A 25,315-nucleotide genomic window follows, 5' to 3' on the forward strand; every position below is an offset into this window, starting at 1 on the left:
TTCATTATATGCCCTTTATTATGTTGAAGTATATTCCCTCTAAATTGTGGGGTTTTTTTTTCTTTACTCATGTTCAGATAACATCAGTGGATTTTCAAATGTTGTACCAGCCTTGGTGGCTAAACCCCACATGTTCATGGCTGTGTTATATTATTCATAAATACACGCGCATACATATATGTATATATATTTATATATACACACACATACATATGTGTTGTCTAATATTTTGTTTAGAATCATTGCATCTATGCTCATGAGGGATATTGGTGTTCTTTTCTTATTCAGTTATCCCCCGTTATTCAAAAGTTCACATTACACGACTTCACTTTTACAAAAGACCTACATTTAGGAGCACCTGGGTGGCTCAGACCTGAGCTCTCGATTTCGGCTCAGGTCATGAGCTCATGGTTCATGAGTTCTAGGCCTGCATCAGGCTCTGAGCTGACTGTGCAGAACCTGCTTTGGATTCTCTCTCCCTCTCTCTCTCTCTCTTGCTCTCTGCCCTTCCCATGCTCATACTCTCTCTCTCCCCACCCGTCTCAAAATAAATAAAATTTAAAAAGAAAGACCTATATTAGTACCCGCTTTTGCTAACTGAAAGAAGTCCAAAGAGGAGTTCCACTTCTAAGAGAAAAGGCAAAAAGTGAAAATCACTTTCAGTGTATTTGCAGCGAACTGTCACAGAGGCTGCGTGCTCCCCAGGCAGCAAGAAGGGCCCCACCAAGCTCCATTCCTAGGAACTACACTCAGCATCTCAGCACCAGCTGCTGGAACTTTGAACTGTGTCTTTGAGCACCTGTGCTTTATCTTGATTTATTTCATGCATTTGTTGGGAAGATGTGTCCTAAGGTATCATAAAAGCCTAAGAGAGATTATAGTTTAGGTCTGGGAATGCACAAAAAAATTTCGGTGTAAATTAAAGGTAATCGCTGCTTCTGGACAGCATTTCAGCTAATCATAGGAATGCTCTACTTTTGGAGGGTGGGGGGAAACCTGTGCTGGTTTTGTCTGCTTTTAGTATCAGGGTGATGCTGGCCTCATTAAATGAGTTGAGAAGGGCCCCCTCCTCTTCTATTTTCTGGAAGAGATTGTGTAGAATTTATGTATACTTTCTTAAATGTTTGGTGAAATTATTTGGGCTTGAAGCTTTCTTTTTTTAGAAAGATTTAAACTATGAAATTAATTTCTTTCGTAGTTATGGCATTACACAAATGACCTCTTTCTTTCTTCTTATGTGAATTTTGACAGTTTGTGTCTTTCAAAGCATTGAGCCATTTTATCTAATTTGTAGAAATTATGTATACAGCAATGTTCATGGTGGTCCCTTAACCTTTTTAAAAAAGAGCTTCTTTTATTTATTTATTTAAAAAAAATTTTAATGTTTATTTATTATTGAGAGACAGAGAGAGACAGAGCATGAGCAGGGGAGGGGCAGAGAGAGGAGGAGCCACAGAATCCGAAGCAGGCCTCAGGCTCCAAGCCATCAGCACAGAGCCCGACGCGAGGCTCGAACCCACAAACCGCAAGATAATAACCCGAACCGAAGTCGGACACTCAACCGACAACGCCACCCAGGTGTCCCTCTTTTATTTTTTTAAAGTTTATTTTTATTTATTTTGAGAGAGGGATAGAAAGCAAACAGGGGAGGGACAGAGAGAGAGGGAGACAGAATCCCAGGCAGGTTCTGTCATGTCAACACAGAGCCCAAGATGGGGCTCGAACTCACAAACGGTGAGATCATGACCTGAGCCGAAATCAAGAGATGAACGCTTAGCCACTGAAATCAAGAATCAGATGCTTAACCAACTGAGCCACCCAGGCATCCCAAAAAAGACCTTCTTTTAAAGCAGTTTCAAGTTTATGGCAAAATTGAGGAGGTACAAGATTTCTCAAACGCTCCCTGCCCCCATATATGTGTAGCCTCTCCCCATTATCGAGTTCGCTCACTAGAATGGTATTTTTTTTTTTAATCAATGGTGAACCTACATTGATACATTATAATCACCCAATGTCCATAGTTTACATTAGGCTTCACTCTTAGTGTCATATATTCTACGGATTTGCACAAATATATAATAACTTATGTCCCTCATTATAATATCACATGGAGTATTTCACTGCCCTTGAAGTCCTCCGTACCTATTAACCTTTTAAGTCTGTAAGACTGGTGATATCTGCTTTCATTTCTGATATTTGTGATCTGTATTTTCTCTCCCTAGTTTTGTCAGTTTGGCTAGAGATACATCAATTTAATCTTTTGAAAGAGCCAGATTTTGGTTTCATTGATTTTCTCTGCTGTTTTAATGTTTTTCAGTTTTTAAATTTCTGCTCTTCATAATTTCTTTCCTTCTTCTTGCTTGGGGTTTGAATTTTATGTTTTATTTTTATTTCGTTGGTGTCAAACATTTTTAACTTCCTTTGAGATTTGCTCTTTGACTCATGGATTATTTTGACGTGTCATTTGAGTTTCCAACATTTGGGAAGATTGTAGATGTCTTTCTGTTGTTGATTTTTAGTTTAATTCCGTTATGGTCAGACCATATGATTTGTATGATTTCAGTTCTTTTAAATTTTTTTTTTTAACGTTTATTTATTTTTGAGACAGAGAGAGACAGAGCATGAACGGGGGAGGGGCAGAGAGAGGGAGACACAGAATCCGAAACAGGCTCTAGGCTCTGAGCTGTCAGCACAGAGCCCGACGCGGGGCTCAAACCCACGGACCGTGAGATCATGACCTGAGCCGAAGTTGGACGCTTAACTGACCAAGCCACCCAGGCGCCCCTCAGTTCTTTTAAATCTGTTAAGTTTTGTTTAATGGATATAATCTATCCTAAGGTATAATCTATCTTGGTGAATGTTCTGTGAGCACATGAAAGAAAGTACATTCTTTTATTACTGAGAATGAGTTCTATGTCAATTTGTTTATTTTTTTAATGTGTATTTATTTTTGAGACATAGAGAGACAGAGCATGAAAAGGGGAGGGGCAGAGAGAGAGGGAGGCACAGAATCTGAAGCAGGCTCCAGGCTCTGAGCTGTCAGCACAGAGCCAGACACGGGGCTCGAACTCACAGACCTGAGCCGAAGTTGGACGCTCAATCGACTGAGCCACCCAGGCGCCCCAAGTTCTATATCAACTTATAGGTTAAGCTGGTCAATAGTGTTGTCCACGTCTTTTATATCCTTGTTGTTTTCCCACCTAACTAACTTTATCAATCCCTGGAATAAAGCATTAAGGTCTCCAATGATAATTGTCAATTTGTCTATTTCTCCTTTCCATTCTATTAGCTTTTGTTTCATGTGTTTTTAAGCTCTGTTGTTAGGTGCGTGCACATTTAGGATTGTTACGTCTCCTTAGTCAGTTGACTCTTTTATGTAATGTTCTTCTTTGGTCACTTTCCTTGTCCAGATTAGATAATTTCTATCATTCTATCTTCAAGGTCACTAACCATTTTTTTCTCTCATCTCCATTCTGCTATTGATCCCACCCGATAAATTTTTAATATTTGAGTTGCTGTATGTTTCCGTTCTAAAATTTCCATTCAATTCTTTCTTATAGCTCCTACTTTTCTGCTGAGAATTTCTATTTTCCCATTTGCTTCAAGAGTGTTCACCTTTCCTTCATGGAACATGGTTAACTGCTTTAAGGTCTTTGTCTTCTAGGGATGCCTGGGTGGCTCAGTCGGTTAAGCATCCGACTCTTGATTTCAGCTCAGGTCATGATCTCACAGTTCATTAGATTGAGCCCCAAGTCAGGCTCTGCGTTGACAACACAGGGGCTGGTATTTACTGACTGTCTTTTCCCTTGTCCATTATTGGGCTTTTCCTGTTTGTTTGTTTGTTTGTTTTACATGTCAAGTAATTTTCACTTGTGTCCTGGACAAGTTTTAAATATTATATTATCAGACTTTGAGCCCTGTTAAAATACACCAAAATGTATCAACTTGGGGGGTTTTGTTTGTTTTAAATCAGGAAATCAAGGGGTGCCTGGCTGGCTCGGTCAGAATATGCAACTCTTGATCTTGGGGTTGTGAGTTTGAAGTCCATGTTGGGTGTAGAGATTAAAATAAGTGAACTTTAAATAAGTAAATAAATGAAAAGTAAACAAATAAATCAGGAAATCAACCCAGTTAGGTTGAAGTCTCAGATCCCAACCTGCCTCCTGAGCTATGTATAGTTCCAATGTCAGTTCAGTTTTCAAAGCCTTTGAAATACTATTTGGATCCACTTCAAGTGTGTATTCGCCTGGGACCAGTGTTCACTGTCTACACTGCAGTTCAGTTCTCAAAGCCTTTGGTATGCTATTAGTTAGTTCCTTGTATGTGTAGCTCAGGAGTGGGTGTAGGACTTCAGACACAACTTTATGGGATCCTGTGCTTGAGCTCTTTCCTTTCTGTGATCACACCCCTCCCACTCTCAAAGGTCCCTTTTCCTGGTCCTTTGGTTAGGAATCTGAGGCTTGGGGTGGCTGGGTGGCTCAGTGGGTTAAGTGTCCAACTTCAGCTTAGGTCATGATATCACGGTTCGTGGGTTCCAGCCCCGGATCAGGCTCTCTGCTGTCAGCGCAGAACCCACTTCCGATCCTCTATCTGTCTCTATCTCTGCCCCTCCTCCCTCCTCAAAAATAAATAAACATTAAAAAAAAAAAAAAAAAGGCGAGAAATCTGAGGCTTTGGCCTCCCTCTGTAGTTTCATACCTCCCATGACTGGTCTGCCTCCGGGATGAAGTGGTAAGAGGAAAAAGAGAGAAATGAATCACAGGAATTTCCTCCACACACTTTGACCACAGGGACCCCTTTCCCTAGGTTCTCATTCCACGGACACAGATTTTTCTTCTCTCTGGGTTTTAGGTGCCTGCCTGGCGGCCATTGCTGCTCTGAACCCCAAATTTGAGACAGGGTCTTGCCTTGGGGTAGGGCAGGGAGAGGGATTTTTTTTTTTTTAAACCACAGCATTGGGGCCCCTGGGTGGCTCAGTCGGTTGAACCGCCGACTTCGGCTCAGGTCACGATCTCGCGGTCCGTGAGTTCGAGCCCCGCGTCGGGCTCTGTGCTGACAGCTCGGAGCCTGGAGCCTGTTTCGGATTCTGTGTCTCCCTCTCTCTGTGACCCTCCCCCGTTCATGCTGTGTCTCTCTCTGTCTTAAAAATAAATAAACGTTAAAAAAAAATTTAAAAAAAACAACACAGCATTTCTTCTACTCTCTCTGTCCCCAAAGGACCCCCTTTGCCTGGCCTCTCATCAAACGGGGAGCGTTTCTTATGGAGCTCTCCCTGTTCACACCTGCTGTGCAATTCCAGGGTTTGGGCCGCCCGACTCTAGGCTGGAAAGTACGCAAAGGAAAAATAAATCCGTAGCTTACTGCCATATCCCTCTTCAAGCTTTTTGTTTATTTGTTTTTTTGTGGTTGTTTTTCCTTCAAGTTTTAATTTCCCTCCTAATTTGCCTGCTAGTATTTGCTTTTCAGATTCTTCCTATAGTTGCTTTCTGTAACCTGTCCAGCGTTTCCAGCCATAACCAGTGGAAGTGATAGAGTGGAGTGTCCTGGCTCCATCTTAACCGAAACCAGAAGGCTTCCTCGGTTTTTAATCTTGGCATTTAATTTTAAAAATTTAACTCTGTCTCCAGGCCGCATCTGGGACTACTAGTTGGAGGCGTGCTTTAGCAACGCAACGTTTCATGTGACACTTTTCCCTTTAAATATTCACATTCTTGGGCCTGGGTGGCTTAGTCAGTTAAGCAGCTCCCGACTTCGGCTCAGGTCATGATCTCACAGTTTGTGAGTTCGAGCCCTGCGTCGGGCTCTGTGCTGAGAGCTCAGAGCCTGGAGCCTGCTTCGGATTCTGTGCCTCCCCCTCTCTCTACCCTTCCCCCTGCTCACGCTCTGTGTGTGTGTGTCTCTCTCTCAAAAATAAACATTAAAAAAAAATCCCAGTTCTTAAGTAAAGGTTCCCTGTACCCATCACCGTTTTCCTAGGTGAAAAGAGAGCAGAAGACAAATTTATTCACTCTCTGGTCAGAGCCCCCAAACTTGTGATGACAATAATAATAATAGCAGTTTATATTAGTAGAAATAATAATAATTATTGGCAAAGAACATGAACTTTGGAGCCAAACTGCCTATGTTCAGGTCTCAACTCTGCCTCTTACCAGCTGCGTGACTCAGCCTTTCTGAGCCTCAGTGTTCTCACCTGTATAATGGGAACAATAATAGTCTCTGCTTCTGAGCCGGTTGTAAGGATTCAATAAATCCATGTGAACGGAGTGCTCAGAGTCTGGCATAAAGGAAGAGTCACCAGGCATTTGCTTAATTAGTAATAGTAATTGCTAATACTTACTAGGCATCTCACCTGCTGACTGCTGGTTTATTTCCCTTGTTCAGATGAGGCAGCTGAGGCCTCCGAGAGGCAAATGGCTTGCTTGAGCCCGTCTGGCTGGCAGATCTGGAAATTAGGGAGGCGGGGGCGGCTGGGCACAGGCTCAGAGAGCATCTGGCTGGTGATCAATCAGACGGCGGCGGCAATGAGGTTTTAAACATCGTCTGGTCGGAGCCAGAAGAGATGTGACCCGGGGGGAATGAATGAATGGAAAATCAGCCCAAAGAGAAAGGCAACAGAAATAGAAGGGGAAGCCTGGTAATTGAGTGGCCCCAAAATGGAAAGATCAATATTTTACTGCCAGTGAACAAGCAGTGTCTCTGGCAGCCAGCTCATGGCCCAGCCGTGTGTGGTTCAGTGAGAGCAGCTGCCCCTGCAGGCCCTGACGGGCCCAGGATGCCCTTCTCTTCCGACTAGAAGCCGAGAGGCGGCCCAGGGCAGCCTGGCCGTGGATGGTGTGCACGTCGCACGGGGCGGGGGGCAGTGCCTGTGGCCCCGCTTCACCGCAAAGACCACACGTGGGTGGTTATTTGCTGTACTTGCTGTGTGACCTTGAGCAAGTCCTTCCCCTACCTGGGACTTGGCTTCCCTGCCTATAAAATAAAGGGCTGGGTCAGCTGAATGCCCCCCCTCCCCGGCCCAGGGGTGCATTGGTAAAATGTGGTCTAGTTCCAGGAGGGTTGAGACTCTTGGTGATCAAGGTGACGGGTCCCCAGCCGCAGCAGGTAAGGGCCCTGATACGCAGGAAACCAGTAGACCGCAGAAGCTGATCGTCTGGGGCCAGCAGGACCTGGGTTCAAGGAAGGGTCACTGCCACGGTGACTGTCTAAACGTCTAACCTCTCCCGTCAGTCTCCTCAACTGTAGAATGGGAGGCTGTGATTGTAGCCGTTAAGGTTGTGAGGGTCAGAGATGAGAGCAAGGCGGGCCAGAGTTTAGCACACAGTTGAGCACAGAGTTGCTACAGTTGATGGCAAGCCCTCCATGAACCCAGCAGGAATTACTAATACCTCTCTGCATGAGCCCTGCCACTGTTTATTTAGAAGGTCCTTGAGCCTCCAGTTGTGGTGTTAATATAGTTGGCAGTTTTGTTATAATAATTTACAGTGGTCGCGTTTGCTTTCTAAAGGGCCGTACGGCCCGTGGCACACACTCTCCAGGGTCTCCGCTCTTTGATGAGCCCTGTGGGAGTCTCCTACGCCATAGCTCAGGGGTGTTCAGGGACTTTGCGGTGGCCCTCAGGACCTCATCTGTCTGCCTGTCATCAAGCAGCCCCGCACCTCCGCTCCAGGCCGGCTTTCCCTGGAGGCGGTGGGGGCCAGGGGGGCTGGACAGCCTGGCCCCACCAGTGTCTCCCAGTCCCAAGGGGCGACGGACACTTGGAACCCGAGTGCACAGCCTGCTGCTTCTCAGGTGGACCTGAGACTGGGGCTCTGTGTCGCCCATTCAACAGTCAGTGACGATCCACCCTTGACTGCATCGGAGATAATTAAGGCATAGCTCCTGACCTTGGAGAGGATTGTGGGGGTGAGTGCGGGGAGGCTGGGAGGTACCGAATGTCCCAGACCAGCCCCAGTGTTCACAGAGTCCCCACGATGCCAGTGGGGAGAGTGGCAGGAGCGGAGGCGGTGGGATCCTGGCCAGGGTGGTGGGTGCAGGTGGCACTGGGCATTGGTATCCCCAGAAGCCACGCCCCTGCCCGATAGTCAGGCTGTCCTTGCAGTGAGGGAAGGGGACAGCTGCAATGCTGAGGAGGCTCTGGCCGGGATGGGAGCTGGCAGGAAGCCACCTTCTTCCTTCACTGGAATTCCAACATCCTGAGAGGTACCCAGGTTGAGGGGATCCCGGACAGACCATGTATAGGCCCTGCCCACCCGTCACCCCCAGACTGACGCCCGAGTGCTAAAAGCAGAGTCAGCTGGAATAGAGGTACAAGTGCAGGGCCACCAAGCTCAGGGAGGGAGGAGAGATGCCCGCTGCTCGCTCACCGCTCATCTCCAAAGCCAGCTGGGTGCGTCCCCATGAGGCCAGGCCGCTGGCAGCGACCAGGCCTTCAGACTCCCGCCGCAGCGGCCGCCACTGGAAACACGTCCCGTAGGCATGCAGGAAACACAGTCCTTAATGGACGGATGAATCCCCACCATGGCTTGGGCTTTGGAGCCTGCGGTGAGTGGTGTGGGCCACGGGCGTTAACAATACCGCCGGTAAGAGTAACCCCTTGCCTGCATGCTGTGTTCTAGGGTTTCCAGAGTGCTTTGATGTACCCTGCCTGCAACCCAGCCCGAAAGGAGTCTAAAGAAAGAGCTCCTCTTTGCCCCACTGTGCTTTCGACACCGAGGGTGATCACTGGGAAGAGAGGGAAGGTGCCTGACGAGAGTGTAGCAGTGTGTGCGCATGCGTGTGTGTGTGTGTGTGTGTGTGTGTGTGTGTGTGTGTGACCGCGTATGCGCTTGCCTGAGGCCCCCAGCAGGGTGCCCAGCATGTAGGAAGCACCCAGTGAGTGAATGAAGGTTTGCGTGTGCGCTGAGGGGAGGGAGGGACTGCCACTAAGTAACAGGCTGATTTAGAAGCAGGCTTCCAGAAGAAATCTCAAGAAGCTGACTTTCAGTTGCAGGAACTATGGGTGGGGATGGGGGAGGGGTGGGGGTGCGGGTGGGTGGAGCCTGGCGCTAATTAATTAGAAAAGAGAGTTCTTACGAAGTTGGCCGTTGCCAAAAACTAAGGAAATGTACTCAGAGCTCTCGAGTGGGAAGTCACTTGCTCTGGCTGAACACTAAATTAAGACGTCTTTACAGAGAACAATTTGGCAACTGTTGCCAAAAGCCTTTAAAATTTAGATGACTCGGGGCGCCTGGATGGCTCAGTCGGTTAGGCGGCCGACTTCGGCTCGGGTCATGATCTCTCGGTCCGTGAGTTCGAGCCCCGCATCGGGCTCTGTGCTGACAGCTCGGAGCCTGGGGCCTGTCTCAGATTCTGTGTCTCCCTCTCTCTGACCCTCCCCCGTTCATGCTCTGTCTCGCTCTGTCTCAAAAATAAATAAATGTTAAAAAAAATAATAATAAGTAAATAAATAAAATTTAGATGACTCATAGAACCATTCATATTCGGTTATTCAACAAATGTTTGTGAAGCTTCTAGTATATGCCAGTCATGGTGGGAACTACCGTGTATGCAGCCGTGATCGAAACAGACATGACCCGTGCCCTTAGGGAGCTTATTCCCTAGAGGGGAAGACACAAAGTAATAAAATTATCGCATAAAATATAATTACAAATTGCAGCAAGTGGTTTGAAGGAAAAGTATAGGGTACTACAGGCTACTAGAAGGTGGACCTTAATTAGATGGGAGTGGTCAGGACAGGTTTGTCTCAGGGGGAGACATTTGATAAAGGTACAAACAGTGACCAGAAGGATGAATCAAATCAGGTGATGAATGAGGGGAGGACAAGCATTTGAGATGACGTACAGCATGTGCAAAGGCCTCGAGTCAGGAAAGAGTGGTTTGCTTAAGGAGCTGACTGAAAGCCAGTGTGGCTGGAATGCAGTGAGGGATAGAAAGAGTGGGAGGAGATGGGGCTGGAGGGGCCAGATCATATAGGGCCTTGTAGACCACGTTACAGAGTTTCGATTTTATCCTACGGGTAGTGGACAATCACTGGAAGGTTTTTACCAGGGGAGGAGGTGACAGAATCCAGTCGGAGTGGAGGATGAGCGGGAGAGAGTAGATGAATCAGGAAACTTCGGCAGCCAGGAAGGGAGATGATAATGGCTGTGACCCGTGGACTCCATGGGTGATGTGGAAAAAAGAAAGTGGCTTTAGGGTATGGCATTTGGGTATGGATTACATGCGGGTGAGAGGGAGCAGCCCCCGTAATGCTGCAGAACTGCACAATGGGCAGAAAGGGAGGGAGGACGCGGCCAGGGAGTGGGGTGTTCGAGTGAGTGACATTGGAAGAGGGGCAAGTCCTCTTGTGTGGCTGGGGTGGCTCAGGGCCTCGCCAGCTGAGGTGGGATGGGGGAGAAAGCAATGAGGAAGTCAAGGATCTGAGGGGCCAGGGCTCAACTGGTCATCACACAGCTGTAGAAACCCCCAAAGATGAATTGTAATGACAAAAAGCAGGAAATAACGAAAATGCCCAACTATTAGGGGTCGTTTAGTCAATTAGGGTGTATCCACCGTGCCACCGTGCAGCATATCTTATAACCACTAACAACATGGGTGGTACCACAGGGCAGCACGAAAGGGTTTCTTTTTTTTTTTTTTTTTTTAACGTTTATTTATTTTTGAGACAGAGAGAGACAGAGCATGAACAGGGGAGGGTCAGAGAGAGGGAGACACAGAATCTGAAACAGGCTCCAGGCTCTGAACTGTCAGCACAGAGCCCGACGCGGGGCTCGAACTCACAGACCGCGAGATCACGACCTGAGCCGAAGTCGGACGCTTAACCGACTGAGCCACCCAGGCGCCCCACAAAAGGGTTTCTGATTAAACTGTTAAGCAGGAGAGAACCTTCCAAACATCAGGAATGGCTGAGTCCTTTGGGCTAAAAAAAAAAAAAAAACCCTTATTAACAGACTTTATTTTTTAAACTTTTTTTTATGGAAGTATAAAGTACAAACAGAACAGAAAAGTGTGCCGGCCACAAGCAGACAGCTCAGTGGGTTTTCGCTGTGTGGCCAGCATCCAGATCAATAAACAGAAACCCCCTTGGTACCTTCCCCCTCCTGCAAAGTGCTGCAAATGCAGCCACTGTCTTGACCGTAATTGGTTTTGCCTTAAATCTTATTTGATCTGGAATTTAAAATTTTCCAAGAATGTATACAAATGTGACATAATTATTTCCTCCTTGTGGACAAAAGGGAATTTGGCCAAGGGTCTCTCAGAACTACAAAAAAAAAACAAAAAACAAAAAGTAGTTCAAACCATGTGTTTTTTTTTTTAAGTTTATTTATTTTGAGAGTGGAGGAGGGGCAGAGAGAGAGAGAGAGAGAGAGAGAGAGAGAGAGATTGAGAGAGAGAGAATCCCAAGCAGGCTCTGTATTGTCAGAAGGGAGCCCAACTCAGGGTTTGAACTCACGAACCATGAGATCACGACTGAGCCAAAGTCAGGCACTTCACCGGCTGAGCCACCCAGCTGCACCCAAACTATGTGTTTTAAAGGGGAAAAAAAGTGGGAAACGGCAGGGTTTGATTCATTCTCTTTCCCGGAGTTTCTGCAGCGAGCTCGTATGATTTTTGTAGGAAAGAAACCATTAAGTTAAAAAAAAAAATCAGAGCGTTCACTCTCCATTTGCCAGTCTTCATTGGAAGGCTCCTGGTGCTGTCTGTGGACCTCAAGAGAATCAAGTGGCCCGGCCGCCGTCGGGGGGTTGGCGCTGATCCAGGGTGAGGGGTGGACGCCTAGGAAGGGACACCGTATCCCCTTGGCTCAGGTGACAAGCCCTCCCTCCATTCCAGCCTCCCCAGCCACCCTCACCCCAGCTCCGTGAACCCCATGGGGCATCTCTAGAGATCTCACATCTGTCCCTCCTTCCTTCTCACAGGTGGAAAAACTTGTCAAATATTTGGATCCCAACGACCTCGGGAGAATCAACTTCAAGGACTTTTGCCGAGGGGTGTTCGCCATGAAAGGTGAGAACTTTGGGCCCTAGGGGGTCTCTCAGGATCCCGTCCAGCTGCAGAAGCTGGCCTGACTTGGGTCTCAGCTGGGATTCCTCCCCTGGGGACTGAGGAGAAGGATCAGGCTCACCCCATGCCCACGGGACAGTCATTTCCTCCCTGCCCATCATCTGTCCTGTAGAGAAAGGTTTCTGATTGCTTTCCTTTCTCCTCCTTGAGTCCTCCTCCGGGTCACCTCCCTCCAGGATGACCCAGCTCCCGGGCAGTTTCCCAGGACACAGGACCTGCAGTTTGAAAACTAGAACAGCTGTGGGCAGACCCCGGGGCACAGTGGATGCCCATCTTCCTCCTTCTCTCCTGTTCTCTTTGTTTCCTCCCCTCTCTCTTCCTTGGGACTCCTCAGTCTCTTCCTCTCTTCCCCGCTCCCCTCCTTGAAGGAGCAAAATACAGTCCCTCTCTTTTCCCAATTCCAAGGCCATTGTGAGGCACCTCCAGGGATCAGAGGCCACTCATGGCCACCCTTACCACTAAACTGCTTGTCTGGAGAAAGCGGCTTGGGCCACCGGGCAGGCAGACTTGTTCAAGCCTCCCTGCTGGCTCTGAAGAGAACACAGGCCCGCGAGACTTTTCTGCCATCTGTGAAGGAAGCCATGTTTTCCTGTCAGGATGAACCTTTTTCTGTGGGGCACCTGCGGCTCTGGGAGGGTGGGAAGGAAGCAGGAATCACTTCCTTGGAGGTGAGGGCTGACGGGAAGTGAGCTGAGAGGTTGGGAGGGGCTGCACGCGGCCCCCACAAAGCCTTCCGCAGCGTGGACTGTAGGACCGCCACTGACTGGGCCTGTCATGTGCCCACGCCAGGTGCTTTGTGGGTTTGACCTCCTTTGTCTGAAAAGATATGGGGGCATCTGCTCAGGAACCGCGGAGGGAGGCCATCTGGGACGTGGAGCCATGCTGAGGGTGACCCTGTCCTAGATGTCCTGGAGTTTACAGGGCCGTCGAAGGCCTCGACCGCAGGGGAGTGTGTGCATTTGGAGTGTCTGTGAACCGGGCAGGGAGTACTGTCTCGTGTCCCTTCCTCCAGAGAGGCCTCCTTGATTTCTCTTTGCCCCTGGCCTGCCCTCTGCATTTGGGAGTCTCTCTGTTGTGTGTTCTCTGTTGGGGTCAGTGCGTCTCAGCTCCACCGGCAGAGCCCGGGACCAGCCTCTCCAGGGCCTGGCGCGCCATCTCTGCCTTTGAGGGATCAGCTGGGCTCTTGGACGCTTGGGCCACCTGCCCCCCACAGCCCTTCCTGCCCTAGGCCCGTGGATCAGAAGCAAAGCTGCTGAGGTTCTGACCCTGCGCTGTCTGTCCGTCTGCAGGGTGCGAGGAGCTGCTGAAAGATGTGCTGTCCGTGGAGAGCGCAGGGACGCTGCCCTGCACGCCCGAGATCCCAGACTGTGCGGAGCAGGTAAGAAGGGGGAGGCCTCCCGTGAGCGGGTGGAGGAGCCTCCGAGGCGCTGCCTTGGCCTTTATGATCTTTTTGCTTCTGCTCCACCCTGTTGGTGTCTGGGACGCCCCAGGGCCTCCCCTTTCGAGGACACTTTGGCTTCAAAGTCAAGAAATAGTTTTTGGAACCTGAGCAGCCAGACCCCTTGCGAGCCACGGCAAAGAGGGTAGGGACTGGGGGGTCCTCACGAAGCACTTGGCTCCCCCTCTCTGGTTCCAAGGAGAAACTGAGTCAGACAGGGGAAACGACAGACTTGAGGTCAACACCAGGCAGGACTGCATTTTGTTTTTCTTTTCTCCTCTGCCCTTAACCCACGGAGCCAACTGGTCCCTGTGTGGTTTTTCCCAAACAACAAGCCCCGCCGGGTCCTCGGTCCGCCAGTTCTCCAGCGCCAAGCAGGCGTCTAGCGGTTCAGTTCCGTTCCAGAGTTAGTGCAGACCCCAAGGGTCACGGACGCAGTCCCACGAGCCTGCCCCACCGTGGGGCAGCTACAGATGGGGTGCCCAGGCTGCCTGCACTTGTGCTGGCTGGGGTCCCCACAACCCCCCTCGGGTTCAGTAATTCACTGGAACAAGTCACAGAACCCAGGGACACACCGTACTGGCAACTATCAGTTTATTACAAAGGACACGACTCAGGAAGAGCCTAATGGGACAGGTGCAAAGGCAAAGCGTGACGGGGGCCGGGGGTCGGTGAGGCGATCGCATGCCGTCTCCAGACCCACAGGCTTCCCCGCACATGTGTGCGTTCAGCAATCGGAAACTGTCGGAACTTCGAAAACCTGACGTGCAGCCTGGGGTGGGGGGATGGGCGAGCCGGGTGTTCCCACCTTCTAATCACACTTGGGTCTTTCTGGTGGCCAGACCCATCCCGAGGCTCTCTAGGGGCCCCCCGGTGTCACCTCCTCGGCAGGAACGCAGCCATGTCGGGAAGGGGTTCCCTATGCGTGACTAAAGGCACTCCCGTCACTCAGGAAGTCCTGAGGGCCTGAGGAACTCTGTGCCCGAGGTGGGGCACACGCCACAGCCCTCATGGCTGTTTTCCTTTATCCGTGCCCAGCGGTGTGTTTGTTATAAAGCTTCGGAACTCTCGTTCCAAACACTTGTGGCTACACCCTACAGACAGACACAGTTTAAGATGCGTATATTGACAGGCTCCAAGGGCCCTTCTGGCTGAGACACCCCAGGGCTGGAGGACGATTCGCTCGGTTTGTCATCCAGGCCAGCTCCAATACCTTCTCTCCGCCTCTGGTTGGTGAACTCCCCCAAACAGAAGTATTTTCCAGAGCTGAAGGAGATCCAGGACCCCAGAGGTCACTTAGGCCGGGTGGTGGGGTCAGGATGGGGACTGGATGAGCGGGAGTCCATACAGAGGGCTGTATCGCTGAGGGAGGCCAGCAGAATGATATTGGAGAAGCCAACGCTCAAAGGCGGCAGAAGCCAGAGCCAGGCACGGGGTGCGGGGCCGGGGCCCCCAACACGGAAGCCAGGTGGCTGGCCTCCAGGGTGCTGTGCCCAAAATGACGGCCCCCAGGGATGAGTGCAGAGAGCTGGGCTCCAGGCCTGCCTTGACAGGCCCAGTGGATGTGGGGTGAATATGTATTTGAGCCCAGCTAATGGGATGTGGGCCAGGATCAGGACAGAGGACTCCCCATGTGGGACAAACACAGAGCGTCCCCAGGGTTTTGGGGTGGACCCCTCGTGGAGAGCTGAGCAGGAAGCAAGGTGAGGAGGAAGGCTGTGGGGTCACCCAGGACTGGGTCCACACCCCACTTGGGCCACTGACTGGATATGCACACCAGACAAGCCGCTCTCAATCCCTCTGCGCCTCAGTTTCCTCAGCTGTAAACAGGGCTGGGCACGCCGGTCTAAAGGACCTGAGGAAATACGAATTTTCTTATTAGCGAGTACATGAGAGCTGCCTTCCTCCCGTGCCGCGTCGTGGAGGTCAGCACGAGAACGTGGTGCTCATCAGCTTTACCCTCGGACACTGGTGTTTCGGTAGCCTGTCAAAATGGAGGCCTGCCCACGAGGAGCTGGAGGGCAGGGGGTAGCCGCAGCCAGGCTCCCCACCAGGGTCGCCCGGCAGGCCCTATCCCCGCAGCCACGGGCTGCTCGCCTGGCCCCCATGCGTGGCCGTCCACGCTTCCAGAAGAAAAGGTGGGAAACAGACACGGAAGCCCTGGGCTCCAGGAGGATGCTCTGCTTTTAAACAACACTATTTTCCAGAATAAAAAGAGGTTAGAGAAAAGCGAGAAGCACGTGCCAGTCGAACCTCAGCAACCCCAGTACCCCTCATTTTCTCTGTCTCAGGACCTTGCCTGCGTATGTGTTTTTATTCCCCTGTGTTTAAGCCCCTCCGGGGGGATCGCTTCATGCCCTGCACGTGGGTCTGGCTCTTTCAGGTGGCTCCGTTTGGCGGGACCCTGGGGAGGTGGAGACTGATCACTGCACACACTGCTTAGCCTTGTTCTAGAGCATCCGGTGGGGCAGCTCGGCTGACCCAGGGTCTGTTCCTTACCATGGACTCCTGAGTGCTGGGAGGTGGGAGGCAGGGGGGAACAGGTCAAAGTCCAGCCTGCTGGGCCTGTGGGCTCCTGCAGGACAGGCTGTGAAGGCCCGGAGGCCCCGGGTCCCCGTGATGTGAATGAATCCACTTCCTGGCTCAGCCTCCTCTAATGTGCGGCTCTGGGCTCCCTTCGGCTAAAGGCCCACAGCTCCTCAGGTCGGGGGAGCAGAGGGCGCCAGCCTGGGCAGGTCTTAATCCCGTGGACCAGGCCCTCAGCACCCTGCCGTGTCCCAGCTGCCCCCTAGGGGTCAGCTTGAGACTGACAACAGCCTGGTCACTCAGGCTTCCAAAGTGCTGCCGGAGACGAAAGCGTAAGGGTGGTTTGGGGACCACGTAGGGATGACACGCTGATGGGACACCCTGGGGTGGGGACCTCTGACATCACCACTTGATGAGGGCCATCGTTAAAATGGTGAGACACTTTAGTGTTGCTGGTGGCCATAGGCACCCCGCACATGAAACTCCCAGCCTGCTGTGCAGACTTCTGGGCCATGTGAGTCCCTCCTGGGTGGGTGCCACCTGTGCTGCATCAGTTCTGGAACTTACCGAATGTCACCCTAACTGTGTCCTCAGAGCCTGCGACACTGGGGCATCCAAAAGCGTCCCTGAGGCCTTAGTAAACCCAGCGGTTGAGCGAGTTTCCCGGTGCAGGGAGATGTGAATTTGGTCAGGGGATGCTGGGTGTCCCTGGTGTCCATGGATGAGTGTCCCTGGGCTAGGGTCTTAGGAAGCACCCTGGGAATCCCTCCCAAGGCTGGCCCGCTCAGTGGGCTGGCCCTTGTCCTCTTTTCTTTACAGCCCTCCATCTATATAGCACAGGGGTCTCCGTGGGGAGAGGGCATGGGCAGGTGTGGAGAGCCCCACTGCGGGCCCGAGAGGCAAGGGGGTGGTGCCGTGGAAGCTGACCCCACAAATGCTGTGAGATCCGGGGCCCTTGGTCATTCTCCTTCGTGGGCCAATTAATAGGGAACCCCATAAAATGAATAGGGCATCACACCGCCTGCTTCTCCTGTGAAACTGTCATCTCAGTGAATGATGTCACCAGCCAGGCAGTCCCCAGGCCGGAAAATCATTGCTGCCGCCCCCACATCCAGCCGGCCTCGAGTCCCCTGATCCCCGCTTGCTGCCTTGTCCTTCTCCCCCTGCTGCCTACAACTCTCTTCACCATCCCCAGCCTTTCTAGACCCTTAGCCCGGTGCCTCAGGATCTTCCCTAAGGGGCTGCTCTCTCACTCCCTTCTGGGACCCCTCATCACCGAAGGGATAAAACCAACTCCCACCTCCTTCTCCAGCCTCGCCACCCCGAAATCGGTGACAGCCGACTCTTCCTCATTCTATGAAAAGGCTGAGTTCTCTCTTGCGTCCCAGACTTTGTATAAGTTTTGTCTTTCTCCAGGGATGTCCTCCCACCCGCTGTCCCTGGGCTAACTTCTGCTCAGCATTAAGACTTACGCTTCCTCCAGGAAGCCTCCCCTGGTTCCCTCTGCCCCCGCCTGGAGGAGGACCTGCCCTGAACTTCGTTGAGGCCCTGGGCCTTAACCTCAGCCTCCAGGGTGGCTCCAAGTCCCCTCCATAGTGACACCATTTTCCCTGTGGTGACAGGGCTCAAGCTGACCCTGTCTCCATATCCAGCACACCCGTATTCATGCTGCATAGAATTTTCTGTAAGTATTTCTAGGATTAGAAATCTAAAAATGGAATTGCTGTATCAAAGAGTGTGCAGACCCTATTTATTTTTTATTTTTTGGCTAAATGGCACTTTCTCCCTCTCTCTCTCTCTTTCTCTCTCTCTCTCTTTAAATAGGCTCTACCCCCAACATGGGGCTCAAACTAACCACCCCAAGATCAAGAACCCCTTTGTTCTACTGACTAAGCCAGCCAGGCACCAACATTTATTTCTTTTTTTTAAGAAATGCGTCCAAATTTTTCTTCTAAAAAGGCAGTAGTGATGTATCATCTGACCGGATGTGAGAGTGTCCATTTCCTCACCCCTTTGCCAACCCTGGAAGTTCTCCACCTACCTGCCAGTCTCCCCTCCACTCCTCCCTTCCCTTCTCCGCTCACCAGCCTGATGGAGGGAGACTCCCCCTTGCTTTCTTTGCATTGCCATTTATTTACTAGTGAGGTAGACCATGTGTCCTGCTCACTGGCCCTTTGGATTTCTTCTTTGGGGAGTTCATACATAGTCTTTGCTCATTTTCCTTTGAGTTGTTTGTCTTTCCCTTATTGATGTATAAGACATCTAAATATATTCTGTCAATCTTTATGCATCTTGCTTGTACTTTAATCTTGGGTTTGGTGTCTTTTATTGCACAGAATTTTAAAATTCTTACGTGATCATTACCAGTCCTTTTATGCCATTCACATGTTATGCCTTCTTTATCTCAAGGCTATAAACGTATCCCCCTATATATTTTTTTTCCGATACTTTTAGACAAAACGTGTTTATGCTTAGCTCTTTGACCCACCTGCAGACTATTTTTGCTTTTGATAAGGGTATAGTCATCCGGCATCATTATTTTCAAAATGTTGCCAGCTGTTCAAGCTCCTACTATCGGATAATCTCTCTTTCCCCACTCATTTGAAATTTCACCCCTTTCTCGTATGCTGAATTTCCTTATAAACACGTATTTCCTTCTGGACTCTGGTCTGTTATATTGATCTATTTGTCTATCTATTTCTAAGCCAAAACCAGTTCAGCTACTCTCGCTTTATAGTTTGATATCTATAGAGGCAGTCTCCTTCATCCTTCTTTATTTAAAAACATTTTTTTGTTATTCTTACGTATTTTCTCTTCGAGAATATTCTTTTTTGTCAAAACCTGTTAAAAATCCTGCTAGAGATTTTGTTTGAAATTTATACATCACATGAAGGGAATTGGCTTCTTTACAATATTGAATTCTCTCATCCAGGAACATAATATATCTCTTCATTTATTCTGGCTTTCTTTCACGCCAGGACTTCAGAATAGTTTTATTTCTCAAATAGATTCTGTGTGTTTCTTCGTAGGGCGACTATATTTTCGAGTCCCTATTGCTGTTATGTGTAGAATCCTTTTGCTGCAACATTTCCTAATTGGTTATGTCTGTTGTATAGGACAGCTTTGGACTTGGGGTGTTGATCTTGTCATGACAACCTTACTAAACCCCCTTATTAGCTCTAGTAGGTCACTTATATGCTATTTTCTAACCTTCACTCGATATACTCATGTAGCTATATGACTTTCCTGCATAAATTTATCTTTTTTTAATTTTTTAAATGTTTATTTATTTTTGAGAGAGAGAGAGAGGAGCCCACAAGCCCAAGTGGGGGAGGGACAGAAAGAATGGGAGACACAGAATCTGAAGCAAGCACCAGGCTCCGAGCTGTCAGCACAGAGCCCGACACGGGGCTCAAATCCATGAACCGTGAGATCATGACCTGAACTGAAGTTGGATGCTTAACAGATGGAGCCACCCAGGTGCCCCGACTCTGTATAAATTTAAATAGCAACTTATTATTTCGTCACAAGAAGACAACCACATTTTTTTTTAACCAGTTCCTCATTGTTAGCATATATGTACATATATATTAATGGAATTTGGGGGGTTAACAAAAGCAGTGTAACCATCATTCTTGTAGCTAAGTGGTTCCCCATGACAGCAATCATTGCTTTAGAGTAAGTCTGAGGTTGGCATCCTACAGTTCCTATGGGCCAAATGTAGCCGCCTGTTTTTATAAATAAAGTTTTATTGGAACACATTCATCCCTGTTTGCTCACCTCTTGCCTGTGGCTGCTTTCACATTACAGTGGCAGAGTTGGGTGGCTACCGCAAAGCCTACACTATTTCCTATCTGCCCTTTACAGAAAAAGTTTGCCAACCTTTTGGATAAATCCTGCTAAGTGGAAACTATTTTATCAAAAGGATGCACATCTTAAAATTTCTAATACAACCACCAAATTCCTTTCCAGAAGATGTCTCATTTACTCTCCCATCAGGATTGTACCCTTTTGGTACGGGGTGTTAAAGGATTTCTAGGGGCGCCTGGGTGGCTCAGTCGGTTAAGCGTCTGACTTCAGCTCAGGTCACGATCTCGCGGTCCGTGAGTTCGAGCCCTGCGTCGGGCTCTGGGCTGATGGCTCAGAGCCTGGGGCCTGCTTCCGATTCTGTGTCTCCCTCTCTCTCTGCCCCTCCCCCGTTCATGCTCTGTCTCTCTCTGTCTCAAAAATAAATAAACATTAAAAAAAAATTTTTTTTTAAATAAAAAAAAGGATTTCTCAAATCTTTTTAATTTGAGAGGCTGAAAAAATTAGGATTGCTCTTTTGAATTAAATATGGTTGAACTTGGGGCTCCTGGCTGGCCCAGTCAGTAGAACATGTGACTCTTGATCTCAGGATCGCAAACCCTGCAATGAGCATAGTGATTGCTTAAAAAGTAAATAAAATGAAATACGGTTGAACTTCTTAAATTACATTTATTGGTCATTAGGAGTACTTTGCTCATTAACTGCCTGCCCACATTCTTCACCCTAGTTTCTTTGGATGTATTAATATTCATTGATTTAGAAAAACTAGAAATATTAAATTTTCTTTTCTTTTTCTTTTTCTATTTTTTTTAATGTTTACTTATTTATTTATTTATTTATTTGAGAGAGAGAGAGAGAGAGAGAGAGAGAGAGAGCAAGCAGGGGAGGGACAGAGAGAGAGGGAGACACAGAATCGGAAATAGGATCCAGGCTCTGAACTGTCAGCCCAGAGCCCAACACGGGGCTCAGACCCACAAATCATGAGATCGTGACCTGAGCCGAAGTCGGACGCTTAACCAACTGAGCCACCCAGGTGCCCCTCTTTTTCTTTTTTTTAAGTTTATTTACTTATTTTGAGAGAGACAGAGACAGCACAAGGGGGGGTGAGGCAGAAAGAGAGGGAGAGAGAAACCCAAGCAGGCTCCGTGCTGTCAGCTTAGAGCCCCATGTCGGGCTGGAACTCAGGAAACGTGAGACCATGACCTGAGCTGAAACCGAGAGTCGGATGCTCAACCGACCGAGCCACCCAGGCGCCCCAGGTATGTTACATTTTTTGACATACATTACAAATATTTTTTCAGCTTGTCATTTGTTTTTAACTTTGTTTATGACAGCAAGTTTATAATTCTTTTATAGCCAACTCATCAATCTCTTCCGTTATGGCTTTGGCTTTTGGTGTGGTGCTTAGAAAGGCTTTCCTGCCCAAGACTGTGGAACTAGTCTATCTTATCTTTATTTTGTGTATTCAGTCTTTATATTTACAGCTTTGATCCATGGAATTAATGTTGATGTCTAGAGTGAGGTAGCGATGCGCTTTCCTTTTTTCTCCTCTGCCCCTCACCCACCCCCCTGCCCACCTCACCCCCCACCCTGGGAACCAGAAGCTCTTTCAAGGTTACGCAGCAGCCCTCCCCGATGGCAAAACAAATGGGGTTTGCTGGGCATCCAGGCTCCAGGCCTGGGCCCAAACTGGCCCTTCTGCTCATATTCAGAAGGAGCTCTGCCCAACCCCACCCTCCCCCCCACCGTCTTGCCAGGACAGCTTTTAACAATCTGCCCTGTGCTTCTGTCTGGAACTGGCCCAGGGAGCTTATGGCCTGCAGGTCCACGCATATTGTTGCCTAACTTCATCCCTCCTAGAGCGAGTGTTCCTAAAACCACTTGTGACAATGGCACTTTTAGAGTCTAAAAACGCTTTTTCTGACAAACGGCGCTCTGATTCAGCTGTGCTGCTGGGGGTGTGGGTGGTGGTATCCTGTGTGCCGATGACTGGTGAGGCGAGAGGGTGTCTAACTCAGCGGGCTCAGCGAGGGGCCCGGCTTCATCCTTTCTGCTGAATATGGCCACAGTATTTCTCTATGTTCGATACCTCCCTCCTCCTGAAGGAAAGAATAATCCTCTTGTCCCAAGCCTCCTAGTTTGTGTCAGAATGAAAGATCTTTGGGTCGCATCTCGGGGGAATAACTGAACTCTGATGAAAATGGAAGTGGCTGGGGCAGAAGCAGAGCAGATGCTGACGGGCCTTTCGTTTGTCCCCCACGCCCCGTCCTGGTCTGCCCTGGATGGCCTGTCCCCCACCTTGTGTCCCCAACCGTCCCTGCCCTAAGAAGGCTGGGCTGAGCCAGCCACCAGCACTGGCTTCTCCGGGCAGTCGTGCGTTCCACCTCCTTCCTGCTCCCCCCCCCCCCCCCCCGCCCCTTATTGATCAAGTTCACACTCACCTTCAGAACCTGGACTCACGGAGTTAGCCCCTGAGCAAACTTTGGAGCGTGGCCACTTACATCTCATCTTGAAAGGGTTTTGTTTATTACCCTGTAAGATATTAACCAATTTTGCATCTAACTTTGCGGTTTACTGTCAGCATTATTTCTTTCACTGACTATGCACACCTGGATCTCGCCCGTTCTCCTTGAAAGCAGCTGGCTGCCCCAACATGCTGGGTCCCTCATGAACGAGTTGAGTAAATTTTTGACACAGGTAATTGTGGGAAAACACAAACGCGCACAATCACATAAGGACGGATGTTAGTTCTCAGAAGCAGCCCAGTCCAAACTAGGGGTTCTCAACCCCGGCTACACATTGGATCCGTGTCGGGCGCTTTCAAAAGATACTGATGCCTAGGCCCCACCTCCTGGAGATTCTGACTTAATTCATCTGAGGAGGGGTCCTCTTGTTTATTTTTTCAAGTTCCCCGAGTAGCGTCTGGGAGGCTCAGTCAATTAAGCATCTGACTCTTGATTTTGGCTCAGGTCATGATCTCACAGTTCATGGGTTCGAGCCCCGAGTCGGGCTCTGTGCTGATGGTGCATAGCCTGCTCGAGATTCTCTCTCTCCCTCTCTCTGTTCCTTCCCTCCTCGCTTGTGCACTTTCTCTCTCTCTCAAAAAAATAAACATTAACAAAAAAAGTTCCCCAAGTAATCCTAACACACACCCAAAGCTGAAAAGTAAATGTCTACACCGAGAGTCCTTGAACTTTGCCACGTATTTTAATTGCCTGGGAGCTTTTAAGATTCTGGATACCCAGGCTGTCCCTCAGACCTGTCAACCCAGAATCTGTAGGGTCTTGCCTTTTTAAAAGCTCCTCAGGGGGCACCTGGGTGGCTCAGTTGTCCAACTTTGGCTTGGGTCATGATCTTGTGGCTCGTGAGTTCGAGCCCCGTGTCAGGCTCAGTGCTGACAGCTCAGAGCCTGGAGCCTGCTTCAGATTCTTTGTCCCTCTCTCTCTGTCTCTCCGTCTCGAATAAATAAACGTTAAAAAATAAAAATAAAAAAATAAAAGCTCCCAGACGATTCCATGAAGCCGTGACCCTGTAACATGCTGGTTCATGCTGTGACAATGGACACTGGAGCAGCATGTGGGTTCAAGAAATATCGGCTGCCCTTTGACTGGTGTGGGATTGCAGGGCCCTGCTCCGAGGTGGCCGCCCTCCGTAGAACCGGGTTGCCCGATGCTCAGGCGCAGGGAGGGAGCATTCTTGGGGTCCAGTGAGCCATGACGCTGCTTTTCCAGAGAGAGGCCCTGCAAGGGCCCATGGGGCCTCTGGGTCAGCCAGGCCGGGGTGTTCCCTGTGTCGGAGCCGAAACAGGAATCGTATTAGACGTTCCTTACCTGCGGCCCAACGTAGAAACCTTCTGAGAGCTCAGGCTCCCGCTACAGAAGCTACAAATTTACTTTTCCTCCAACGTTTTACCTTGAAAGTTGTCAACTCCAGGAAAGACATAAGAGTCGTGCAATTGAATACCCATTTATCCGGCTCCCAACGCTTGCTTTTTCTGTATTTGTGTGCCTGTATATCCTTTATTGATTTGTTGGTGGACCATCTGAAAGTTCATGGCAGGGGAGCCCGGGTGGCTCAGTCGGTTAAGTGTCTTGACTCTCGGTCTCAGCTCAGGACTTAATCTCAGGGTCATGAGTTCAAGCCCTGTGTTGGGCTCCATGTTGGGCTCTGTGCCGGGCACCAAGCCTACTTAAAAAAAAAAAAAGTTAGGGGCGCCTGGGTGGCGCAGTCGGTTAAGCGTCCGACTTCAGCCAGGTCACGATCTCGCGCTCCGTGAGTTCGAGCCCCGCATCAGGCTCTGGGCTGATGGCTCGGAGCCTGGAGCCTGTTTCCGATTATGTGTCTGCCTCTCTCTCTGCCCCTCCCCCGTTCATGCTCTGTCTCTCTCTGTCCCAAAAATAAATAAACGTTGAAAAAAAAAAAATTAAAAAAAATAAAAAAATAATAAAAAAAAAAAAAAGTTAGTTGCAGGCCTTATGACACTTCATCCCTAAATACTTGACCATATTCCTAAGAGCAACGATGTCCTCTGACATAACCACAATACGCTTCTCACTTGTGAGGAGTTGAACACGGAGGCGATATATTATTTAATATAAATTCTATATTCAAGTTTTCCCAATATTTTTGGAACTTTTTTTAATTTAAAAATTTTTAATGTTTATTCATTTTTGAGAGACAGAGTGTGAGCGGATGAGGGGCAGAGAGAGAGGGAGACACAGAATCTGAAGCAGGTTCCGGGCTCTGAGCCGTCAGCACGGAGCCTGATGCGGGGCTTGAACCACGAACTGTGAGATCATGACCTGAGCCAAAGTCGGACACTTAACCGATTGAGCCAGCCAGGTGCCCCATAACTTTCCTTTTTGATCTCAGGTGCAATCTAGCATCACATGTTATATTAGTTGTCATGTCTCTTTAGTCTCCATTCATCTAGAATAGTTCACCAGCCTTTGTTTTTTGTTTGTTTTTTTTTTTTTTGCACCCTTAATGACTGACATTTTTGATGAGTTCAAATCAGAGAATGCACTCAATTTGTATTGGCCCATATTGATCATCTAGCCCTTTGGGGTAGTGCAATTTAAATCCAAATTAAAATGGGGGTGGAGGGGAGCCTGGATGGCCCAGTTGGTTAAGTGTCAAACTTCGGCTCAGGTCACGGTCTCACGGCTCGTGGGTTCGAGCCCCATGTCAGGCTCTTTGCTGTCAGTGCAGAGCCTGCTTTGGATCCTCTGTCCCCCTCTCTCTGCCCCTCCCCCGCTCATGCTCTCTCTCTCTCTCTCTCTCTCTCTCTCTGTCTCAAAAATAAACATTAAAATAAAATGGGGTGGAGGGTGAGGAGTTCTACTGGGTTTGTTTTTCTGCTCCATATGCATTTAAAGTGCCCATTGTTGGTGCCTACTCAACGGGCCTCAGTATTCCCAGTGGTAAAGCAGCCAGCAAGTGGGGTGTGGGGACAGTAGGGGAGCACCGTGAGGCACCTGT

General features: G+C 49.2%; 1 protein-coding gene across 1 annotated transcript in view; it reads left to right on the forward strand.

Moving 5' to 3' along the window:
* Positions 1 to 25,315, forward strand: part of RAB11FIP4 (RAB11 family interacting protein 4) — a 117,685-nt gene that overhangs the window by 30,202 nt on the left and 62,168 nt on the right. Inside the window, exons 2-3 of the mRNA XM_047080767.1 lie at positions 11,919 to 12,006; positions 13,353 to 13,441. Of these exons, the coding sequence (XP_046936723.1) occupies positions 11,919 to 12,006; positions 13,353 to 13,441 (177 nt within the window). The remainder of the gene's footprint in view (positions 1 to 11,918; positions 12,007 to 13,352; positions 13,442 to 25,315) is intronic.

Source organism: Lynx rufus, unplaced genomic scaffold (assembly GCF_022079265.1).
Source record: "Lynx rufus isolate CCGP_SWC_20201006 ecotype Redwood Valley unplaced genomic scaffold, mLynRuf1.p SCAF_18, whole genome shotgun sequence".
In the NCBI taxonomy this organism is placed as follows: domain Eukaryota; kingdom Metazoa; phylum Chordata; class Mammalia; order Carnivora; family Felidae; genus Lynx; species Lynx rufus.